The sequence below is a fragment of the Rissa tridactyla genome, chromosome Z (genome assembly GCF_028500815.1).
Source record: "Rissa tridactyla isolate bRisTri1 chromosome Z, bRisTri1.patW.cur.20221130, whole genome shotgun sequence".
Lineage (NCBI taxonomy): Eukaryota > Metazoa > Chordata > Aves > Charadriiformes > Laridae > Rissa > Rissa tridactyla.
This window is the reverse complement of record NC_071497.1, coordinates 61,723,291-61,749,193: the sequence shown is the minus strand read 5'-3', so window position 1 is coordinate 61,749,193 and position 25,903 is coordinate 61,723,291. Positions and strand designations below refer to the sequence as shown.

Below are 25,903 nucleotides of genomic sequence, written 5' to 3'. Positions count from 1 at the left end.
AATTAAAATCAAAATACTGTTAAACATAACCAAAAAAACTTTCAGGATGTTGTGGATAATCAGGCAAGTTCTGATCATAATATTATTAAGGAAGTCACTGTGCTGTTGTTGTGCACACATTAAGTTGTTGTTACACTTGCACTCAGTGCAGGTTCAGGGCTCCTGAACACTTGAGTGCTTTGCATGTAATGTATACATTCTTTCATTGTAATATTTTTATTTAATGGATGAATTTATCTTCATCTCTGTCTGAATAAACTGATACTTTATATTTTTAGTAGCACGAATGGTGGGATGTCTCATGTAATTCACTGATTTTTTTTGGCCAAAATAGCTTTGTTCTGTTCAGATTTTTTACACCAAAACAAGCATTCCTTCAGGGAAGAATTTGTGCAAAAGACACTAATTAATTTAGTGTCAACTCAGCTATTACAGAACGTTAAGTTAAAAGATGGGACATGCTGTCTTGATTACAGTGCTAACTACGTCTTTGCTGCTGTGATCTGTTAGAACTGACCTTGACCCGCGTGTGTTTACCCCTCGTGGGGTAACATCATACAACTTTTCAAGTGCTCAGACGGAGCGCTGGTTTTTACCTCTGGGCATCAGCCAGGGTTACTCCAGCAGACCTGATGAATCTACTGAGCAGCATCTACTTACCTTTTTTCAGGAGCTCATGTCCAGCAGTAAATACTATAGCCCTACAGTAGTGTTGTATCAAAGCACTGTACTTCTCTCCTATTGTTAATACTAAACAAGATAAGAGGGAAAACACTATAAACTAGTTTATCTGCAGTTCCATTTTACAAAAAAATGCTGACAGGTCTTATTTCACTCTTTCAAGTAATCATCTTCTCTCTCAAAAGGCAGACTTTCTTCATTCCAGAACAAACCTTTCCAGCAGTCTCAAACATATTGCAGTGTTTTAGACTGTAATTCCTCAGTTGTTGTCTTCAGTGCTAATAAAGGGGTTCCTGGCCCTGACCGCAGACTCTGCCCGCGGGCTGCCTCTGACCTGTGGAGTGGTCAGGGTTAAAAATCTTTTCTGTCACTGAACTGATCTGGTTTGCAATGCAGACCTACAACAATTGTGGTGGTGTAACGGAGAGGCGGTGGAGTGAAAAACTAGAGTGGGATCTCCAAAAACTAGGATGAGGAGGAGGGGGAGGTTGCGGTCTTTGTAGCGAAGCCAGTCTGGTGGTGAGCTATTGCCAGAGAGCCAGCCTGTCTTCTCCCTTTCATCCGTCCTTTCCTTCTTCCCTTGGGTTGGATCTGGAAATCACATGGTGACAAGATGAGTCTTCTGCCAGATCAGCCAGCCTTCAGCCTACTCTGGGTGGCGGAGGGAGAGAGGAGGAGAGGTTTCTACCACATCAGCCAGCTGAATCAACTTGCCCTGTAGCTGTATGACTGGGAGCGGGGTAGGGAGAATGTGGTTGGTGGCAGATGGAGGGACAGGCCGCAGGACCCGGCAGCTAAGATCAGCTCAGGCCACCAGGGAACCTCAGCCAGAGGCAGTAGTTTCATGGGGTTTAAGCTAGCGGAGGTTGCTGCTGCTACCAAAGAGGAAATCCTGCCTCCCACAGTGCCTCACCACTGCTCCCCTCTCGTGGGTCACCAAAGCCACTCACAGAGCCAGATCAGGATATTGGTTCAGATTTTAGTAAACGTTTTTATTTTTTTTCTTCGGATGTATGTTGGATATATAGCCAAGCGTTCATTTTGGCACAAAGGATGGGACTAGAAGGAGTTTCAGGGGACAGGTGAGACTGATTCTGTTGGCTCTGAAATTAAACCCTGAGGTTTCCATTTCATAATATGTGATGAAGTGATCCAGCAGGTTTCTGCTGGGGATGTGCTTCACTTCCTCCTCGGCCCATTCCCAGCCGCATGCTCCTGATGCTTCTTTTGCATCCATTCTGGCACTCCATGGACGGATCCAACTTGTTAGTCTGGTTTTCCTCTGTCAGGTAGGTTGAATCTGCTCATCGAAGGGGCTGGTGGATGCCAGGGGCAGCACAAGGCAGAAGGCGAGGAGGGCTGTGCGGTTGGAAGTGGGGAGGCAAAGGGAGAGCCAACCCTCCTGGCACTGTCTGGCTGCTCCTGGAGCCACAGCCTCAGGGGGAAGGAGTGGGGAACCACACCTTCTGGGTGGACCTCGCTGGGCTAAACCGGTCTGGTGAGCTCTGCAGATGGAGCTGGACCCCAGCTCCTCAGAGGTGGTTGCTTCTCTCCCTCCTTGCTAAAAGCCATCGCTTTTGTTTGTCTGGTTGTTTCTTCATCACCCTGTCCGTTATTTTAAGAAGTGATGAATATATGTCCCAGTCACTGGGTCTCAGTGTGGGTTTATAGAGAGCGCGCAATTATGTAAAAGCAGGACGTTGGTATGAAAGATCTACTGTCTTCCAGGTTTGGGTCTGAAACATTCACATTTTATGTTAGTTTTGAGAGTTTGATAGTAAAAAAGGAAAATTAAGAAAAGAAAGCTAAAATCATTTTGAAACAGAGTATCATTTTCTCTGTAATGTATAGGTTAAGACCGTGCAAATAAAAGGCATAAAGTAACTTAAAAGTTGCATAAATCAAGAATCTGATTTACATGTGTCGGAAGGAAAAAAAAAAAAAACCAAAATCGTTTTGTCCCGTTCTGTGACTTTGCCTTTAAAAAAAAAAAGAAGCCAAGTTGCTGATGGTTTGGCAGCTGTGCAGGTGACGTCAGCTCTTCCATTGTGAAAGATCTGCTTTCTTTTAGACAGCCTTATGGCATTTCATCAAGTTTTGGTGATTCAGCTGAATTAAAAACCAACTGGATTTAAGTCTAAATTCCCCTAACTGCTAAACCAAACATATTTCTGACCACACAGTCATTGCTAGATGCCCTGTCTTGAAGCAATATTGAAACTTTATATCCCACAGAAGGCAATTTTATTTTGAGAACCAGGACTAAATGAGATGGTGAAAGGAAACGTACCCTTTAATTCAGAGTTGTTAAACAGAATCTGTCAGTACACTCTGTATTATTTTTTAATCCGACTTGCTAAATTTATGAATTAATTTAGTGAATTTCACAAAACCTTGCAGACTACATGTGTAGCATCACTTTCTCTTTAAAAAGAATTTGAATTTCTTTAAATTAGAGAGATGTATTCAAAATAAATATGTTGGGTGGGGCTGTTTTAGGCTGAAAAAACTTTTACCTTCATTTAAAATTCCAAACTTAACCATAAACTAAAACTTCAAAGGCATAATAAAATTGTAGGCTACTAATTGTAGTCAATTTATTTTGAAGATATCTATTCACAGAAGCAGACATCCAAGACAGAGAACTTGTAAAAACATTCTGTGATTTTTCTCCAAACTTCTATTTGCCTTAAGCAAAATTAATTAAGCTTCACATTGCTCTCCTTGACATTTGAAAAAAGGCATTGTCTCATATATGCCTCGTATATCTCATATATATGCCTCTCATATATGCGTTATTAATTGCCAAAATAAATGATTGCTTATAAGGGTCTAGATCTGCTATATGCAGAATGAACATATGATGTATTACAATAGAGAAAGCATTTCAGTTGTGGGACTGATGTCTCATTCATGGGCATTAAAATTGCATTATAATGTCTGTAGCATTATATATTACATCCATACATATACCAAAATGATTCATCTTCATTAAGGAATAGTCAGTCTAGGCTCCTTTAGGCCCCATTTATTCACTTTTGCCCAGGTGAAAGATTATTCCCGAGGCTTTGCAGGCCAGAAGTGATTTCTTCCCTAGTTTTATTACTCATGATCTAGCTGCTTTAGAATTATTTAAAAAAAAAAAAAAAGTGAAAGAACAATCCCTCGTAATGGAGCTATTCAGCAGCAGCAGAAGGCATAGGTATGCGTGGATGAGTGTGCTGCGTGGGCTTCGAATGGGATAAATACACTCTGTGTCTGTTCCAGACTAAGACCCAGAATCCACTCTCAGAGCCAAAAATGTGCAGAAAATCGACCAGTACAGTTAGCTGACTGGTTTTACATAGTGACAGCTGGAATGGGAGAATGGTCAAGAATGGGGAAGGAGACAGGTACGTTCTTTGCTTCTCTGAATTTCCATTTCTCTGCAAGATTACACATATGCGTGCTGACCATCTGAACTCTGTCATCTTTTCATTACAAGAAAATCATAAATTGCAATGACCCCCTGTAAGTTTATAAGGCAGGAGTTGCCAATATGCGATCCTGGAGCCGCGTGTGGCCCTCAACCACTTCATGTGGTGCTTTTCATGCTGGTCTGGCAATTTTGGGCAGGTTTTTTTTCTTATTTTTCTATCAAAAGTGAAAGTCGAGCATTTCCTTTTACGGTTTCTCATTTTGTGATACTTATTAATGAAGTAGGCTGTATTAATAAGATTGCTCTTATTTAGAATAGCTTAAATTTTTTCATTCTTTCATTTCATAAGAATGTAATAATCTGGATAAAAGGTTCACCCCGTTGATGTTCAGAGGGATTTTTTTCTGCCATGAGTAATTCTGGGTTTTACTCAATTGTTTGTGGGGTGTGTTTTTTTGTAAAGATATAATCTGTTGTAAAAATCAAGGTGAATATTTTGAAACAAGAACAAGAGTATTTTCATGTGCTTACTGTTGTTGAAATGAAGAAAAGTATGCATTTTGAAAGGTAAGAGGCTGACCATGATATTCTAGTATAAATCTTTGCTTTGGAATCAAACATTACTATAAGAAAACGGACATTAGAAGGGATAATTGTGAATCTGTATGTTCACAGCATTCAACTAAGTGAATTAAGATAGGTGAGCTTTGCTGGGTGAGTTTGTCTACAGCACAGTCCTATGCCTTGTCAAGATGACGGTGGAAGGTGTAGTGTCTTAGGGCTTATCTTTTTCTTCAAGATCAGTATTCTATTCATTCTTCCAAGGTTAAGGTCACAGCTATTCCTCAAACGTTTTTATTTTAATAAAGTAACGGAAAGATTCAGAGTTTTGTAGAAAACTCATTATTGCCATAAAGCAGCAAAAGGTCACAAAATGTCTTTCCTCAGTGAAGTAGCAAAAGCCCTTATTTCTTCAGTAATTCATTGTCACAGCATGGGTTGGAAGAGCCCTTGACATTTCCAGAGTTTCTTTGTTGAGGTGAAATAATTGGTCTATACATCACAATTCAAAAAAAGAGAAACCAGTTAAAAGTACATACATGCCTTGTTAGCCCACAGAGACATCCACATTTCCAAGTGGCTGTAGTAAGCTGGTCCTTCCTTCTGGTACGTTTTAGTGGACTCTTATGTTAATTAAAGCATTGGACCTACGAACACATGTGCAACTTCAAAAATGTACCTTATAAGTGAGGATGAGCAAAGACAAAAGTTATATAAATGTAACAGATAGAAGACCCATTGCTTTTGAAGGGCTATTTCTGGCCATTGAGGTATGATTTGGAAACACTGTAGAATATTTTATTTGTTTTATTCATTATAAGCATGAAGGGAAAACTGTTGGCTTTAAAAGACTGAGAAGAAAAGCAAAAATGAATTCACTTTGTCTGTGTGAGGAGGTAAATGTGTAGATGAAGGAAGGTGCATTGCATGGCTTTGAGCCTTTTCAAAAAATATGCAACATTTTCGCTCCAGTGGGTAGAAGAGTTGTCTGTCTTCTATAGTACAGACTGATGGTAACAACAGCGGTCCACAGCACTGCAGTAGGCCTAGAAATAACTATGAAGAACTTGTTCAACTCTCATATGATGGTGTTTGTTATTGTGAAGAGAGAAAACACTACTTAATTAGACAGTGCTGTTCAAAGCTACCTTATAACTTTTAGCTTTGGTTTTTATGAGATTTTTTGTCTTTGGTCCTTCATAAGAAGGCAAAAATCTTAAGACGCACTAAATAACCTACTGATTGTAGGTTTGGTAATGTACAAGTAGCAGTGTCTATACAAAAGCAGTCTGTTCACAAACAAGATATTTCCTTACAACAGTCTAAATAATCTGCTTGGTCTCAGAGTATTGTTCATCTATTAAAGTCAGAAACTGAAACTTTGATATTTAATTTTTCCCATAGTAGAAGAATATTTTTTTCCTAAATTTCCATGCAGATTTTCTCTCAGAAAGACTACATTTGCAGTGGATGTAAAATCCCTTATCTAATCCTAAATCCACGGTCTAACAGAGCAAGTGCTGATCGAGAGTTTAAAATACATGTATTTCCTGAGACATGCAGTAAGCTCTAAATTTTGGCTTTTTGGTGGATGATGGTCACTATGAGTGTTATGGTAAGTATCCATAGCATTTTCTTCTGCCTATTTCTCCATCTCTTCTCATTTCTCCATTGCTTCCCAAAATTCCAGTCATGGAAGTAGGAGTTAATTCAGAGAAAATGAAATCATATATCCCGAGAAACAGTAGGCTAGACATTTATAACATTATCCATTATAATCAGGAAGCTTTAAAAATTTCCTGTATTTTGTGGAAGATATCACTAATTTCATTTTGACAGTTCATTGACTGAGATTTGCTGACATTCAGTAGTTATCAATGAAGACCTTAAGACAATTTGCAGAGGATCGAACTGGTCCTGGTGCGATCAGCACTTCTAGCCCGAACTGATTATACTGCAGACTGTCTTGCACGCACTGGATCCCAGAGCTGAATCAGTTGCAGGAGGAACACGAGCTGCGTTCATGCCAAGATAAAAATAGGCGCTTTGCCAGAGCAATAGGGAGAATTTCTTAAAACTTTTCCTGGAGTTTGCTTTGTCTTGTGCAGTTCCCAATGAAAATGAAGCAGCAGGCTGCTTCACCGATTCAAGTCTAACAAAAGGTAGTTTTTGTCACGAAGTTTCCATTGTATAAAGTGCTAAAAATAAATTTCCAGTACAGCACCGTCTACATAATTTCTAGTGCAGCTATGTGAAACACTGCAAAATTTTCTGTTTATGAGTAAGTGGTAGTTTTTCCTGGGGAATCCTCATCTACTTGTATCTGACAAGTTTTATGCTTCAGTATCTATAGGGGAGAAAAATACTCCCTCTTCCCCTCCAATTCCATTTATAAATGTATGGAGAACTACCGTGTGTTTCCATACTGTAGACAAACAAGTGTGGCATTTAAAAAGACCTTATGTTTATAAATAGAAGATATATAAGGTCTAAGTGTGTCTCCTAATTGTAAAAATATTAACTATGTCTTTAGTTCTTTTGCTTTTTTATTTCTCAATAAAATTTTTTTAGAAAATGCAGTCTTACTCTTACCCTGCAAGTGAATAGTTGATTCATCTGACTGGTTTAAGATTTTAGGGACTGTATAAATTATATTACTATGTTAGAGACAGTCATGATTTTCAGAGTGTTTGGAAGAGACTTGGTTTAATATTCGTCAGTGGAAATGAAAAATGTAGTACTTTCACTGCTCGCAATGCTATAACCTCTATGATCTAGTGTATATATTAAAAGCTTGAACCATGTTCAATATATTATTTCCTGATATTTAGGAGGAAAAAAAATAATCTCATGCTAAAGTAAAGGATGTTGGTGCTTAATCCAAAAACATAAAGCAAAGAAATTAAAATTGAATGGAAATCCAGTGTCATTTCTGACCCAAGCCATAGATTTGTACTACTTTTATTATGTGTGTAGCTGAACGATGTGAAGAGCACAGCTTTCCAATTGCTAAAATGGCCTTCACTAGAAACGGTGTGTGCTGAAAGGTATTTATATGTTCTTATGTTCCCACATTAAACCTTCCTGCCACCTTCTGTCTGTTCTCCCTCAATCCAGGTACTTCCAAACTGGGAAATACCAAAGGAAATCTGGATGTTTTTTTCACATACCATTCTGGTTTTTATGGTGTAATGTAGAGTCCCTAATTTGGATGAACTTGTAGACTACCTGCAAATCAAACTATGGACAAGGCTGCTTGCAAATGAAAACCACCCTGTGCCTACAGAATATTTTGCATGTATGGATGCTAGAAAAACACATGGGTCATTGAACTAAAATTTAGAAGATAGTAGGAAGTTAAGAATCTGTTCCAAATGGTGTATCCACTAAATTTGCTCACTTTGTTAGATAAATTCAAAGTTTTATGTACAAATTTAGTATGAGTGGAAATCAAAATGACCCAAGCCCATCCAGATATCCCATCACCAAGTTAAAGGCTTATTGCCTGTGTTGTCATTCAAAATATTTGTATGTATTATATGATGTGAAATGGAAAATACGGGGAAAACCTGCATCCTAGAGTTTCATACAGTCTTTTGGGGAGATCACGGTTCAAAATCCTTTCTAACAATCAGGGTAACTCAGGCCATGAATTTGGATCCCCAAAGCTCAGAAACCTATCCCCAGTGTTGGGCTAGATTTTTTGGAAGAGGGACAAAAGCTCTCATTTTGTCAGGTACATCCTCATGTGAATTTAACCCTTAGTTTTCAGTTTAATTTTCTTTTTATTAAAAAGATATGGAAGTTAAACATTTAATTGGTCTGAGCCTTTTCTTCATTTCCAATTTACTGAAAATTAAATAGGTTGGCATCAAATTGGCATTTGTTTCTAATTGCTTTAGTGGACAAGCAGTAATTTGTCTAGCCTGCAGTTGCTGGGGCTTTCGGTGTGAACTGAGAACGTCCTCCTTTAGAGAGGAAACTATTGAACAGTTGGAAAAATGCCGTCGGAGGAAAGTTCAGAAGATGTGGTTGTGGGAAGCAGCGCTGACCACAAAGAAAAGTTATAGGGTGGCCTCCTGAGTTTCACTGCAGTGAAGTTATGGTTCATTTCTCAACTTTCTGTTTCCCTTTCCAGCTGCATGGTCCTATAAAGAATCAAGTGTTTGGGTGCCTATTACCTGACGTCTGCCTTTATTCTGCTGTTTCAGTGCTGCTGAGAAGATCAAGCGACATGTTTCAGTAAACAATTTCTAACAATTTCTAGATTTTAACTTCTGAGCTTAGTGGCATGGATGTTGCAGTAGGGAAAATGACTCTGGAATTCTCTTTTCTCTGCTCATCTATAAACCCCAGATGCTGGTAACGTTCATGGGATTGTGTGCTGTTGCTACTACTACTACTACTAATAATAATATAAATAATAATAATAACAACAATAATAAAAAATAATAATAATAATAATAATAATAATTATTATTATTATTATTATTATTATTATCATCTTAAGTTTTTCTTCTGAGGATTGGTAGATCATGTATTGGCACTTTTGATTTCAGAATCACTTTAATTTGGTGATAATTTGGGGTGGGGTGGTGGTGATGATGTTAAAACTTACGTACTGTAGCCAGAAATTATTGTTGTGAATACAAATGGAGAAGGCTTTCATATAAAGGTTTCATGGAAAACACACTGTGTCTACTGAACTGGATGGATTAAGGGGAATTTAGCTTCATTTATTTGATAAGAGAAGTTTGTAGGGTGTGAAGTCCTTGTTTGTTACTACTGATGCTTAACCAGTCTGAACCAGGGTCCACTGGAATTAATGGAAGGAATTTCATTAGTTTCAGTGTGGGGTTTTTTCAACCCCTAACAGACCTCCTGCTGCTCCACAGTTGAGCATTAGTAAAGGACAGTGAGCCTGCCAATCTTGAAGGTTTTGTGTGTATGTGTGTGATGAGATTTCTAGAAGGCTGAAGACTGTTTTTGTGAGGGCAATTTTTATGTGGAGTTCCATGATATTTACAGAAGTCTGTGATTTTTTACCTACTGCTTCTGCTGTTGTGACACAAAAACAGGCTAAGGAGATTCGAAGGAGTCTGCAGCATCTACTGATAGAAAAGTAATCACCTGTGATCTTTGAACTGCTTGGGTTTTCTCTCTTTTCTATTTAATGGGCATCATGTAAGTAAATGTTTTAAATCCTGATAATAGAGTCAAAATGATTTACATTAGAACAGAATCTGTGATGTGCAAAACCTTTGATTTATTCTAATGGAAGCAGTGGGAGAATGATTCTGTTACCATTTTTCTGACAATATACAGAAGCTGGTGAATATAATAGGGATTTCTTGGATGGTTAAAATAGTATGTTGATTTTAAAGATGATAATGAACATACTAGAAAATACTCTCTTTCTATTTGGGTTTCATATATAAGTGGTTTTTGGTTTGCCAGTCCCAGACTTCTGTCTGGGAATCTCCTCTGTGGTTTTTATAGACTACTAATCAGATCACAAGAGGCAGGGAGGCACATGCATTGCCTTACTATGAAAATAATACCAGTTATTGTTGCTTTTAAGTTCCAGTAGAGGTAGTCTGAGTGTTTTTTTCCCAGTGTTTGGTTCAACTAGTAAGCAGAATTCTAACTCCACAACATACAGAGTTGTTCATTCCTCTCTAATAAAAACATTTTTACAAAGTAAAGAAACTTTTTTTTAATCACTCAAAATGTTTTAGAGTATAATCTCCACAGAATTAAAAAAAATAAAACAGAACATCTAATTTATCCCCTTGAGACTTGTCATTGCCAGGTGATGCTACCTTTTGAAAGCCTGTCTTCCTGGAGTGACAGTCTTCAGTGTTCTGACAGTCTGTATGCACAAGATTGAATTATTTTAAACTCAGTATCTTTTTTCGGACATATGCGTAAGTGCCACTTCATTCCCTAAAGCTGCCTTACTGCAAGCACTAATTTCTGCAGTTCAGTAGGTTCTTGCCTTCTGGCTATGGGATGCAACCTCTTTATGGCTGTGTTCCTTGCTCTGAGGGTGTAACTGTCAGTATCCCATGACGGTGCCTCTCGTCACGCCTATAGCTCTGTATGTGTCTCTTGAGCCTCCATGAGCAGAGGTATGTCTGAAAACATGAGCACTCCCAATGAGCCTCCCAAGAATCTTTGCAAACAAGCAGGACTTTTTTGCAGTGCTGCCTTGGTGACAGTTACGGCTTGTGTGATGCCTACTGACAAAATTGAATGTCTTTTATCACATGGGGGTAAGGACGGCGGGGGACCAGCAGCTCAGAGAGACGTTCTAGCTGTTCTGATAGCAACAAGCTGAGATGCTATTAAAAGGAGATTTTGCAAAGCGATAGAATAACATGGAGTTTTTCCACAAAACATCTTTGGTGATTGAAAAAAAATGGCATGTAATTGAATTTGCGGATGTAGCCAAGATTATATGTGTTCAGAGAACGTAGTCTAGTCCAGTTGGAACATGACTGTTACTGGCAAAAGCAGACAGTGAATTTCCTGGGTAAAGAATTTCTGTCTCATCCAGTGTTTCAGCATGTTTAGCTTTTCTCGCTGTGGGTATGTGCTGTGTAGTAGTGCCGTTCTGCATTGTAGATGACGTCTGGTCAGGTCAGATAGAGACTGTAGTTGCACTGAATATACTAACAACTACAAAGATGATGTGGTTTCACTCAAGATATTTCATGAGCTCTGAGTAGTAAGTGCTCAAACTGTGTGTTACATTGATATGTCCCCTGTCAATTAAAACAATAAGGTTTTGATTATTTGATTGCATTTGGCTCAACATTACACAAAATGGGAAGAACCTTCCTTTGGTCATGCAGGGGACGGAAGCAGCCTGGTCCCTGGAGTTCCTTAGAACATACAAAATTAATTAAGCAGAATGTGCATCTAGCAGAGGATTTTAATTCACAAGGGATTGCACGTGACCCAACTTTGTAACTGGTTTCAGTCGTACTGTATTCTTTTTGAGATCTGAAGACCAGAAGTACAGTTTTCCAGTTGCGTGGAGCTTTTTGCTTTGGTCATTAGTCCTTTTCTAATAATGCCTTGCACTCAGTTTTCTTTTTGACCAGTGCTGACATAATTCTAAAAAAGCAACAGGTCAATCTGTTACAATCCAAGGTTTGACTCTTGGACAATTATGGGTGACACGCAGCATGTGAATTTAGGATTGTTATTTCAAATATGCATCACTGTATCATTGCCTATTTTAATGCCTACTAACCCAGTCTTATAAAGGCCTTCTGTCATTCTTTACAGTCAGCTTTAAATAATTTATTATCATCCACAGACTTTGTAATCTCACTGTTCAGTCCCTTTTCCAGGTCTTTTGGATATTCCAAAACATATTTGAACATATTATTCAACACCATGGGTCCCAGCCCAAATTCCTTTAGGAGTCCAATGGTGGCCTCTCCAGTGTGAAATCAAAACTTTTCCCCATTTTATCAATAATTTATTCCCCATTAAAAGCATTTTAGATGCTTTTCTATCCACGTGAGGATATTTCTTCTTTCCCATAGTTGCTTAGTTTCTTGGCCTAGATGGACATGTGATATGAGGAACAAACTTTTGTTCTATGTGGGTCCTGTTAAGTATTATTTAAATATTGGAGTGGAGTAACCAAATAAACGATAGGGAGTGTTGCATAGCCAGACAAAATTGATATCAAAATAGAAGTCTTGAGAACTACAGAGATAATTTTTAGTTTCCAAGAGAATACCTAGGGAATCCTTTTGTGCAGTATACATTGTAAAGTGCGAGTTATCAAACTATTTAGATATACAGGTAGTGCAAAAAGGAAAACACACTGGTGTTACAGGAAATATTTGTGATATTCCTGCTTTGGCTGAAAGCTCTTCAATGTACTTTACACCTGCAAAATAGTAGCACCTCTTTATTATTTTTTTCAGATGGGTTTCTAATTTGCACTGGAAGGAGTGTGAGCCATCTCAGATCTTAATTCACCCTGGGTTTTGTGGCTTTTCTTAATGCATGCTTTTCATCTTCTTCATCAAGCAGTTGCAATTAAGCTTGGAGCTTTTTCTGATTATATTTTCCCTGTCATACGGCTGAATGTGCTGCTACATTATAGTATCACAAATAGAAATTTAACTACAGAGAATGGTGATATTTTTCCTTTGGGAAATATACCGCAAAAGGGAGATGACTTCTAACATCCTTGTTTTGCAGATCAAGAAACAAAGGTAGAAGCTTTGTTTGTTCTGCTGTCCATAAAGGGCACTGATTATATGTAGCTGCTTATAAATGGTTTTGTTACTGTGTAGTATATTGGAAAATTGTAGAGGCATAGCCAATATGACACTTACTTAGTTTGTTTAGATTAATTCTTTGGGCAGGTGTCCATCTCCAAAATAAATAATAAATTAACGTTCTTCTGTCTTTCTCCAACATTGTTCTCCAGTGCCCAGCGTTGCTTCCCTGCACACTACTATTGTAGACCACAGCATACAGAAATATAGCATACTTCAAGCAATATTGTTTTGGACCTTTCAAATTTTGTGGTTGGGACCTCGCTAAATGGCATCTTAGAGAGAACTGTGTGCTCTTTGATCTCTTAACAACCAAGAAAACTTCTTCTCAACATGCATCATTTTCATCATCTTAATCATAGACTGAAGGCAGGATATTTTATTTTTAGATGTACTGTCTATTTATATCCCCACATTTTAGGCTTCTACCAATTGCTTGAGTTGGTCTCATTGAAAGAAAGAAGGAGAGCTAGAGGAGTGAGAAGAGCAATTGATCTATACTTACTAGATCTGTGAGAATATCATATATATGTTGATATGTAATATGTATTCCCCTATGTATTTTCTTTTTAAATCTCATCTGAAAATCTGCAGTTTATCTTCTTCCTTCTTATGATTAAAAATCAGATCATGAAGGTAAAATTAATATACTCAAGAAATTTATTGCATTTAATAAAATGTTTCCACAAATTTATCTTTTAGATTGATCTAAAGAACGATCCTTTCTTTAAAAAAAAATAAAGATTCAGATTGTACATTTTTTTTTTAATCTTGCAAAATTACACAATATGGGTGTTGACTGTCCTTAAATCTTTTTTTACAAATTATGGTTATGTGGTACTTGAAATATTTGCCTTGCAAAGTGGAAAGAAAAAGGTTGAAACAAATCATAGGAAATATTTACAAAGATGCTGACAGATCTGAAATTTCCAGCCTACCTACCAAGTACTGTGTTGCAGTGGCGTTTTGTTGTTGTCTTTGCTGTTGCTTGCATTAGGAAAATGGGTGGGTTTTTCAGTATTTTCTCTTGATTGAATATTAAATATTTCAGAAAGTATCAGTAAAACTTGTCAGGAACATCATAAGACTTAGAAAAATAAACAAGTTGGGTTTATAGGCACCATACAGGAAGAGGAGTAGAGAGCTTCTGATAAGACATCTAAAGCTGTAAAATGTAGTGAAACTGGATCAACCCTTCTTTTTCTTTTTTTATTACCATGTAGCATTGCAGGCATCAAAGGGTCACAAAGTTATTTTGGTGTACAGCAGTAGTAGAGGAATTTAAAAGGTTTTGAGTTACACAGATAATAAATGGGTTTTCAGACATTTTTGTCTTTTTTATTGTGGTCAGATAAATTAGTATTTTTTTATTTTAGATTAGTTTCTGATAGGTAACTAGGATTGTATGAGCCGAGGAGCAGATGATTGATTCTCCAGCATACATTGATCACCAGGGAAGAAATGTGAAGAAATGTTTCTTCCTATTATCCACCCCCAAAATCATTGCCCAGTTGGATAGTGAACTAATGACTTAAGCAGAAGGCTATTGTAAGTATATACATAGGAACACAGTTTTTTTCTCTGGAAGAGCTACCCCCCTAACCTAAATGATGTATTAAATCCGGAATACACATGGGATACTGAATGAGGTCAGAAGAGCTTTTTTGGAAGACTAGGAGGGAAAAAACAGTGCTAAGCACATTGCGTCATTTTTTTTATAATCTTCCCTATAGTTAGAAAGTGAAGTGAAAGAACAGATTGCTGGGCAAAGTAAGCAGTTTGGGTTTATCTTTTCTGTTTTACTTTGAATCATCAGTTATTAATTACTTCTTGGGACACACTGCTGGATTGAATGTACCAAATAATTTCTTCAGTATGGCAAAACCTGTCATCTTGTAACATTTCTGCAAATTGTAGGGGCTTTGTTTAAATTTAAAATTGTATGACTAAAGCAGGAAATAATGTAGGTATCAGATTCTGATCTCAGTCACAGTAGTATAAATCTGGTGTGAATCCATCATTTCAATTATTTTACTCTTGATTTACGTTCTGGTATAAGTGAAAAACAAGCCTTAAGCAAATAACTGACTTGTCTGCACTGATACGGACTGATCTGTGCATTGGAGGCCATTGCTAATACAGATTCATATTCTTGTTTCTTTATGCTGTCCCCCCCTTTTAAGAATAGCACTGAAAGTAAACTAGAAATGATTCATGGTGTTCATGTATTTGTAAAACTACAGTTGAATCTGAATCTGAATCATTTATACTTACAGAGGAGGGTGACCAAGATGGTGAAAGCTCTCCAGGGCAAGACTTAGGAGGTGCAGCTGAGGTCGCTTGGGTTGCTTAGCTTGGAGAAGGGAAGAAGCTTGGAGAAGGGGTGACCTCATAGCAGCTTACACCTTCCTCAAGGGGGACAGCAGAGGGAGAGGTGCTGATGTCCTCTCGCTGGTGACCAGCGACAGGACACGAGGAGATGGAATGAAGCTGCGTCAGGGGGAGTTCAGATTGGGCATTAGGAAAAGGTTCTTCTTGGAGAGGGTGGTCAGTCACTGTCACAGGTTCCCCAGGGAAGCGGTCACAGCACCAAGCCGGTGAGTTCAAGGAGCATCTGGACGATGCTCAGTCATACAATTTAGTTTTTGGTAGTCCTGCAAGGAGCAGGGAGTTGGACTTGAAGATACTTATGAGACCCTTCCAACTTGAGATATTCTATGATTCTGTGATTCTGTACTTGCCTTTTGTGAAAGTTTTGACCCTTTTAGTTCCGTACATACAGAGATTAATATTATAAAAAGGGTTGCCTACATCTCCTTCGACATAGCGCTTTCTTTTGTAAACAAAATATTTAGCTTGTCCTGAACTGAAAGTAATTTGGTAACACGTCTTGTGTATGATGAGGCCAGAAATCTGTCTAGATTGTTACTCTGTTTCCAAGAGCAGGAGTTGTGTAGGAAGGAGAGTATGAGGGCAAGCACATAAATATACTTCTCTTGTGTGTCCCGCACAACCTGCAGCTAATGGAGCCCCTGATCTTTAGGTTGTGATTTTGGATATAAGAATCCTTGATGGATTTTTCTTCCACTTTGTGAACCATTTTTGTAACTCAACATGCATAAACTTCTGGCATCCACAGCATCCCATGGAAAGGCATTACACACTGGAGTTGGGCTTGTGATAAGAAAGTATATACTATCATTTATTTTTAATATGCAGCTTCATAATTTATTTGGTGCCCCTATTAGGAAAGACCAGTTCCTTATGCAGCTTGTCATGACCACACACAATTTGATAGACCTCTGTCCTGTCCCTTGTCCATCTTTGAGGATGAAGAGTACTATTTATTTAGTCTTTCTTCACACAGAAGCCGCTCCATAGATTTAATCTTCCTTGTCACATCTCTTTCTATTTTGTATGGTTTTTCTGTTTTGTAAAATCAGGACCAAAACTGCACAGTATCCAGCGTGAGGCACAATAAGAACCTAGGTGGTGGCATACTGTCCCACTTTTTGCCACTTCTAATGTTGGTTTTTCTTTTCTGCTGCTGGACATTACCTGTTAATTACAACTTCGCCAACTCTTCCCTAAATAGCAATAGCTTGTTCTTTTGTGTATGCAGAGTGAGGACAGGCTTTTTTCCCCCATGTTCATTACAGTCTCTTTTGTTGTACTTACGTTTATGCATTAGCAAGGCTTTTAATGCATTGGAAGATTGTTTACTTTTTAGAAAAGTCCCAGGTATCCGTTGCTCATCATTCAGGTTGTTATTTATATACTTACCCAGTAGTAAATTTTTCAGTGTCCTGCCTGAAGAGTATGCTATGGAATATGAAAATTATCAAAATGCCAATTATTTATGCAAGTGCAGCTAGCATTTTTTGACCAATGCTTTCTGAGCATCTTGCATAGATTTTTCAGAGCTGATGACATTGGCCTTCTGAAAAATCAAGTCTCTTGAAGGTACAAATTAGCTATTGAAGGTTATTTAGGTTTTTACATCACAGTTTGGAATATATGTCTGTTTAGAGAAACAATGTATGATGATAGAAAGAAAAGAATTAAGCTGAAGTTTTCATGAGGGGCAGAGGGCCAGGCTTTTAAAGTATTTAGATAATAAACTGCTTTTGTGGATAGTGGGAGTTGGCCACCTCAACGCCTTTTAAAATCTGATCCTGAAGCCTTTTTTCAGGTTGTTAAGACTAAGGATGGTCTTGAAATTTGATATAAACACCAAAGGCATTTACCAAGGGCAACATTTTCTGAAGGACTTGTTTCTTCTATAGAGATATAAAAGCTATTTGAATACTTTTTGGTGACCTACAACTCCAAACAAAACACTAAAGTATTTAGATCAATTTGTTGTAGCATTAAATATTTGAAAATAAATATCTGAATGAAATTTCACTGCTTTCTTAACTAGTAAAAGTTGTATCATTTCCCAAGAGACTACTTAAAAAGAAATATAGCAGCTGGTGAGGCTCTGAAATTATGCTTCAGGAAACAGTGGCTTCTGTTTGAAAATAAGAAAATTCATGGCAAAGGCTGTTGGGATTTTTTTTAAGGTGCAAACAAAGCTTTAGTATTTCATTAGCCACTGATACACTGGTGATCAAACGTCAGAAAAATAAAATGTCTAGCCCCTGCACAAGCAAAAGCATCACAATTTTTATATGTAAGTCCATAAGCAGAGTATGCGGGCATATGAAGGCAGACTTGATTATCCAGATCAAAATAAGGTATCTGTCCTCTGACTGCTGGCTTAGTCCATGGAGTTGTTGTTACTGCCTGGTCAACCATAAGGAAAAAAAAAAAGAAGAAAAAAACCCCCAGCAATCTAGAACAGATACAGAGAAAAACTGCTTAGATGCTATGGGAATGAATGTTTTATCTTGCAAAGGAAACAAAAAGAATGTGACTTCTTTAATCTGCCAAATTGGAAAATGGATCCCTGTAAAATTAGTATGGCAAGGAAAACGACTGCCCAGGTCTGCACGAGCAGAAGTGGAAGAATGAAGACAGAGGTAGAAACTTAACTACTGGGATGAAGAGAAGGAGAAAGTCAGGTAAATACAGGGGAAGGAATATCTGAGCTTAAGGTGGAAGTCGCATGATGGGAAGAAGAGAACTCATATCAAGCAATATTTTTATTTATCTTAGTTCTGTACCTGGTGCTTATATAATGTAATAAACTGGCAGTCCTATAAAAATCCCACGTAGAGAGCAATCAAACAAGCATCAGTCTGTTTTCCATGGCTGATATGTCTGGTAGAAGTTGACCTGTACTGCCTAGGAAGCGAGGCACTTGTCTGAATAATAGACAGCACATTTCTTTGGCAGAAGACGAGTGCATGCAATGGGTGAGTTAAGATGACTGACAGAGTTCTCTTTATAATAGTTCAAGTTAAGGGAATTTATCTCTTTCTCTTCAAGAAATTTGCTGAAAGATAATATTCCACCAAACAATTTCAACTACAAGCTCTGGTAAAAGTATTTCTTAGGGTAGGATTTTGGTTTTGTTACCTGGACCAAATAAGGAGTTTTAAAAATCGTTTTATCGTCTGGAATCTTATTTTAAGTCTCATGCATGGCATTCTAAGGATGTTTGGCAAAGTATATCTAAAAATACAATCTTTCATACTGTTTATTTGAAGTGTTTTAAATAATTGATCTTGTGTAATATTATGGCTTCACATACTGTAGCTCAGCAATCAGAAGTGTATTCTCCACACTAAGCCTTAAAACCAGAAACAGAGACTCACATAATTCTTCCTTTAGACCAAGCCTTAATATTGTAATTTTGAGTCATAACGTTTAAAAACTATGGTTGTGGTTTTTGATCCGCTGAATGTCTTTCACTGTGCTTTTTAAGAAAGTAGATGGCAAAGATGAGTATTCCCAGTAGCAAACAGTATGACAGAATAATACATAACATAATGATGTTGAAAAGTAAGCAATATCAATCTTTAAACTGATTGTATCTGCTATGGACATCACATGGCTGTGTGGGGGTTTATCTTCCAGAAGAGATTCTTCTGGGGGTATTTATGAAGTTTTCCTTGGTTTTATAGGGGTTTGGGTTTTTTTATCATCAGCTTCAGTGCTTCATGATCTAACATGAGCTGAGTCCTCCCCCATCTGTGTATGCATACTCTAAACAAGTAGTCCCCTTTTATAGCCTTATTTATGTGGGGGCATTTACATCCCCTGATGTAAACAGGGAACTTGAGTATGCACAAAAACTGCTTATTAAAGAAAAAATGATTCAAAGTGTGAATCCCAGTAATAAAATAGAAACTTAGCAGGACCTTCATGAAAAATAGAGAAATTGTGTCCTCGCATTTCCTTTCCAAACTCTCTGTTGTTCTCTTCTATCAGATGTATGTTTGCCCCACTGTGATGTACAGAATTTACTCTTTGTAGAAACCTCTAGTTCTGCTTCTAATATTCAATCTCCATGATCATTGTGCATCTCGGGGATTCTTTTTTTCATTTCAGTGGCAAAAATCTGTCAGCTGAGTCCTTCAAATTCCCTAAAGTGATTGAAAGTCATCTCTTGAAAGATGCTAGAAAATCAACATTGGTTTCTCTCCACCTCCTCATATCTTGTTTCTATTCTGATTATAGAGTTGCCTTCTGGTAGTCTTTTGGTAAACAGGTATCAACTGATACAATTAATGTAAAACTCTTAGATTTTCTGTCTTAAACTCCTATCTTGTTTATGAAAGCTAATATGCAAGATGGTTTGGATTCTTCTGGAGTGTCTGTCTGACTCCTTCCTGGTTTCAGTAAAGAACTGGTCTCCTGATCATCCCTGGTGTATGTATGTTAATTTTTTTTCTGAGTTCCTCCTATAAGGAGTTTCAGGTTTCCTTTTGAGAGGGATTCTGCATGTAGTTGACACTTGAGAGTCTTCTGCAGTATCTGGATATGGGGCCATGTCATATGCAACTCTACCAAAGACAGCATGAAGACTTGCTTCACGCTGTGTCATGCCATAGAAGTCCCTCGCTGGCCAGATACAGATCTGTGTGAATGTAGGCAGCTCAGTCCAGAGACATATCTCTCTGTGCGTAGATACAAGTCAGGACCTGGGACTTCGTCCCTGGAGTGATCTAAGAGAATTAACAGTAGTAGCATTGATTCAGGAGATCTTTCAATCCTGTATTCCTAACAGGCAAAAGATATAGGCACTTCTATGAGCAAATCTAGCAATTCATGAGCATTAATGTAGGTATATGAGATGCACATATAATATCTGAATACAAGATGAAGCCAGTTATCCAGACTCAGGTGTGACATTTTCCACTGGTAACTTTTTGGGGTGCAGTTCAAGTTCTGAGTTAAATACATCCAGTGAATCATAGCACAGATCTTTGCACATATATATAACAAATTCTTTATCTAATATATAAAAATAAATGGATAATACTGCTTTGTTTTCCAACAGAATTCTAAAAATTATTTCATGCATATGCAACGTACCTAACTTATTTTACTGTTTCATTAAGGTCTTGGCATTGACAATAGGACATCTTTACCGCAGAGCAAATCTTCTCCATGGGATGATACATTTTTCAATATATCTATGCATGCAGCAATCCGACATGGAAAATGGAAGTTACTAACTGGATATCCAGGTAATGAAGTAACTTATTTTTGTACAGTGTGTCATATATACCACCCGACCCAAACATATTTGGATTCTGTTTAATATATTTTCATTTATTTTAGTTATTCTGATGACTTCTCAGGTTTTTGATTACATGCAAAAATCTAGACAGGGCACTTCTAACATCCAAATAACATATTCTTTCATTTTGCAAATATTTTGTATAAAATTACTCTCACAGTAGTGGAAAAACTATCGTAGAATCATAGAATAACTCAAGTTGCAAGGGAACCATAAGGATCATCAAATCCAAGAAGAAAGTCCATGAAATTAATTTATATGAAATTAAGTTACATGGAAGTTTGAATCCTGATGGTGCAGCATTTTTGTATAAACAGGACTCCTGTATAGGTAGCCCTGGACTAGAGACGCTCTCGTGCTGGGCTGGAGTTAAGGAATGCAGCAACAGTCACTGGCCAGTGACTTGTTAAGGGACCTAGTGAATTCATCAATTAACCTATAACTCTGTGTTTCCACAGTGCTGCTTCGTATCTGAGAATTAACCCTTGGTCTGTTCCTGTTTCTGCAGGCTGCAGTCATTGGTTCCCTCCACCATCTTTGTTCCATGAGTCAAAGATTCAATCACCTGATCCACCAACAAAGAGACTTTGGCTGTTTGATATTGTTCATGATCCGGAAGAGAAAAATGATGTGTCTGAAAAATATCCTCATGTGGTGGAAAAACTGCTCTCACGGCTTCAGCATTATTATAAACGTTCAGTGCCCGTGTTCTACCCTGATGAGGATCCCCACTGTGATCCAGCAGCAACTGGGGCTTGGGGTCCTTGGGCATAGTGCACAGCACTGCATCCTGCAAAACAATCCTGTAACAGAATCTGATTTATGGACTCAGGGTCCTAGTCACATATTTCTTACCTTGGTTATTAAACTATTGCTAATTGTGAGCTCAGTCCTTGAGTAATTCAGTATTTCTTACTGTTAAAATACGTTGGGAATCTTAATTTCAGTCTTTTCCCACTCTCTCCTTCCCAGTAATTGTATGTGAAATGTTGGTAAAATTCTAAATCTGTTGTTCAAATATTCTTTGTCCAGAATATGGTTTTAATGCAGAAGGTAAAACATTGCCTCCCTCCTTGAAAGAGATTACTTTTCTTAAAAAGTTGCGATGAATCATGGCAGCAGGGACATCCAGAATGCATCCATCTTGTGGAATAAATGGATTTTCGTTTCATTTTTGTCCAGAAGATAAATTTTGTTGGAAACTGTTATATATCTGTAAAGAACAGAAAAAAAATACAACAGATTACATAGTTTTTGCCTTTAACATGCACTTCCATTCAGAAAAGGGAACAGACAGAAATCTCCCACGGTAAAAAAACCAAAACCTTCCAGAATACCGTAAAATCCCTAATTCTTGCTCATGTTGATGTATCGAACTGGTGTGGAGGGTGGCAGTCAACTGCAGTGCAGGGCTGTTAGGCAGAGGGATGTTGACAGGCTGAAGAAATGAGTGAACAAAGATTTCATGAAGTTCAACAAAGGCAGACTCCTGCACTTGGAGTGGAACAGCCCCATGCTGGAGTACACACTGGGCTATGGCCAGATAGAAAGCATTTTTGTGGGGAAGAAAAATCTCAGCATCCTGCTGGACAATAAATGGAACAGGAGTTGCCATGTGCTTTCTTGGTGAAGAAGACCAACCAAATGTTGGTCTATATAAGCAAGAATGTAGCCAGCACATTAGGGGAAGTGTTTATTTCCCTCAAGCAAAGCATCACATTTTGGGCTTCCCTGTACAAGAAAAGTATTGATAAATTGGAGCGAGTCCAGTGGAGCACCATGAAGATGATCATGGGGAGGAGAGAAAATGAGAGGAGGTTAAAGAAATGGGTTAGTTTATGCTGAAGAAGAAAAAGGGGAAATTTTTATCATCAGCTACCTAATGGGAGGGCATAGAGAAGATGAAGCCAAACTCTTCTTAGGGGTGCACAAAGATTAGCAGCACGCAGGGAGCACGTGGAGTTCCAATTCAATAGAAGAAATGGAAAAAAAAATAAAAATCACACCCTGAGGTTAGTGAAATATGGGAACTGTGAGGCTATGGCATCTCTATCCTTGGAGATGTTCGGTCCTTGTTTGGAGATGACCCTGAGCAATGTGATCTAACCCTGAAATTGGATCAATTTTGAAGTTGGCCCTGCTTTGGCGGTGGTGGTGAGGAACAACCAGGTGACTTCCAGAGGGCCCTTTCTGCATGAATTATTCAATGATTCTATGATGAACAAAACCTCACTTTTATTGCCTGCCTGGTGAGTACCCTGTCTTTTCAGATTTTGTTTCTTTATTACCATAGTAGACAGTTTTCATCCTGAAGTGGGCTCTGAGCCATGAAGAAACGAGGCCAAGCAACATTTCTCAGTTACTCATCAAATTGATGCAAGATCAACCCACCAGCTCTGTTAATGTCTCAAACATCTGGAGTCTGGCCAGAGTTTTGGTACTGCTTCTCAGTGTTCTTAGCCAAGTTCTCAGGCTGCAGAGCTCTATGTGTCATCCTCTCCAGAAAGCAGGGATCTAATTGCCTATTTTCTGGCTCCAGGACCAACTCCTATAAATTGCACTGAAATTTTGCACATCTTTTCCTAGTTTTCTTCAGGAGACTTGTGCTAATTTTTAGCAAACAGAATTCATGAAGAGGCAGACTTGACAGAATTTGTGCTTTTTTTTTAAAAATAGAAAGATAAAGTATGGAAAAGATGAAACTCAGGAAAACTGAAAATGCATATAAAAATGAACAGAAATTCCTGCTTTCTGATACAGCTGATTCTCCATTATACTGTCTTAAACCTAGCTTGCCTTTTCCACCTTTGATGTTTTCCTACAAGTAGAAATGAAGCCAAAGCTCTCCATAAGCCCGTTCAGCTGTTTGTCTTTTTCCCAAAAAGCCTAATGTTTATCTCTCTCCTTTGTCACTTCTGCTCCTTTTATTTTTTCTATTTATTTAATTCATGCTCTTCACCCTTGAAGATGGGGAAACAAAAAAAATAGTTTGGGAGGAAATCATTCTCCTCTAAGTGGGCAATTGTATATTCTCTGTGGTTTGGTTGGATATGTTAGGGAAATGGTATTAGACCAAACTTCCAAGCAGGAAGGTACAAATACGTCGGTTTACCTAAAAGGCTTTTGAAACATACCCAACAGCAGCCAGACTGCTGAGGCTTTTGAGCCTCCCGGGGCAGTACAGGGGAAGCCTCCACTGTGATGGAGGAGGAAGGATGAGCACTCTCATCATCAGCTAGGTAAGTATTTTGCTTATAGGTGCATGGGCTACAAGTTGTGAATTAGACAACTTGTGAGTTAGAAACCTCATGAATTAAGGGATGAAGTAGTGAATTCACACGTCAGACTAGTCAGTACGCAGGAGATTGAGCCCTTGTTTGATGCATGTGTTTGTTTTCTTTCCTAATGACCTCATAAAATAGTTCCCAGAGTATGTTGTCCTGTAAATTTGAGAGATCCAAACGGACCGTGACAGTCTTGGCTTCACAGCGCAGCAGGAGATTCTTTTGAAGATTCTTTATGATAACTGAGGCTCAGGGTCTGTTATTTGCTGACCACAGCAGGGGATGAAAAACGTAAGCAACACAACTTTTTTATAAGCTATTGCATCACCTTGACAAAGCTTGCATCTTCCTTCAGTAGGTGTAGAAAACCCTTATTGCAGTTCCCTTTCCTAACTATTGCAGTTTGTTTATTTTATACCAATGTAATGATATATGCCAGTTTATAACTTATCTTTTTAGTACTGCAACTTTAAGTTTCGTATGCTAATTTTCGGCAGCATATAGTTAGTAACTTGGTTTGGAATATGGGATTCTGAAAGAATAAGGTGTCAAATCACCTTGTGCAACTTTTAGAGTTACTATTTCTGTATGTTATGTATTAATGATATGGGTTGGCCTTCAAATGCTTTTTAGAAATACATATCAGAGGTTCCATCTGTTTAGTACTCCATTCCTCATTTGTTCAGAACGTGTTGGTTAATTTATTCTTGCAGTCAAAATGCAGATGGAGAAGTTGACAGCCGTTCCCCAGTATATAAGGCAAGTAGATCCAATGAATTTACATTATTTTCACTCGTGAAAGAGTTGGCTGATTTTCTTATAGCACGTATTTATTTAGCACTCTGTCTACACAAGCAGACATGTAAGGCTAGAAAGCTAACTTCTCAGTCAATACCCACATATAACATTTTAGTTTATAGTAGCATGCACAGGATGTGGTTGCCACAACAACAAGGGACTGGACTCAGGGGCTGCGGGAATTTCTGCCCTACATTCCTGTGTGTCACTCAGTGTTCGGCACTCGTGTTACATGAGGAAAGATGTTGGCTTACCCACAAAAATGGGAACTTTTGTTAGTGATATTTTTATTACAGGTACTGTTCTTTTTATGCTGATATCAAATTTCGTGGAAAAGAAAGACACACCAACTAACTTCTAACAGCTCAAGTAATTAATGGGTTTGAGTCTCCCATCAATGTCAGCACCTTGGCTAAAGTCAGAAAGGATAAAGAACATCTAATTTTAATTTCAGAGGTAAGTAGAGCTTTTATATGTTCTCTTTTCTCTATGTCCTGCAATCTGTATTTTAATATCTTGCTGACATCCTAGTTCATATAATTAATCTACTAGGAGGAGATTGTGGTGTATCACTATCATCTGTAGGTATCAAATTCACCCCCTATTTTCTCTTGTTGTATTTTAAAATCTGAGGATTAATTATTTTCTTAGCTACAGTACACATAATTATTTATTTCCTAATTATTTTCCATGGGTGGTCCTTAATAAAATATTTTAATTGAATTGGGTTAGGGAAAAAAAACATCTGGCTGACACGTTTAGGTTGGCATCTGCAAAGAGTTGTATACTGCTCAGTTGTTTCAAATTGAGAAATACAGAATTCTTTATATATTTTGTGGTTACTTGAGTAACATTCAAAAATGCAAGCATTTTGAACTCTCTAAATAAAACTTCATTTCATCCCTTTCCAAGTTAAGATTCATTCTTAATCTAGCAAACATCTGAGCATTTTGAATTCAGAAGTCTTCATTTTTATATTGCAGAAATTATTTAAGCTTCAGAAAAGTAACCAAGTTTAGGAAGAACACTCACACTGGCTACTCATTTTGCATTGCTTATTTACAAAAGGGTGCAAACAAACAAGGAAGGGATAATTTTATAAGCAAAACAGAAGGTCTGGAGCTGTTCTTGAGTCAAAGGCCCTATATTCAGTCTGAAA

General features: G+C 37.9%; 1 protein-coding gene across 2 annotated transcripts in view; it reads left to right on the top strand.

Moving 5' to 3' along the window:
• The window catches only part of ARSB (arylsulfatase B), a 66,111-nt gene extending 44,278 nt beyond the window's left edge, over positions 1–21,833 (top strand). For both annotated transcript variants that reach the window (XM_054186581.1, XM_054186580.1), the window contains exons 7-8: positions 20,481–20,609; positions 21,171–21,833. In XM_054186581.1, the coding sequence (XP_054042556.1) occupies positions 20,481–20,609; positions 21,171–21,436 (395 nt within the window). In that variant the 3' untranslated portion in view covers positions 21,437–21,833. The remainder of the gene's footprint in view (positions 1–20,480; positions 20,610–21,170) is intronic.
• The last annotated feature ends 4,070 nt before the right edge of the window (positions 21,834–25,903 follow it).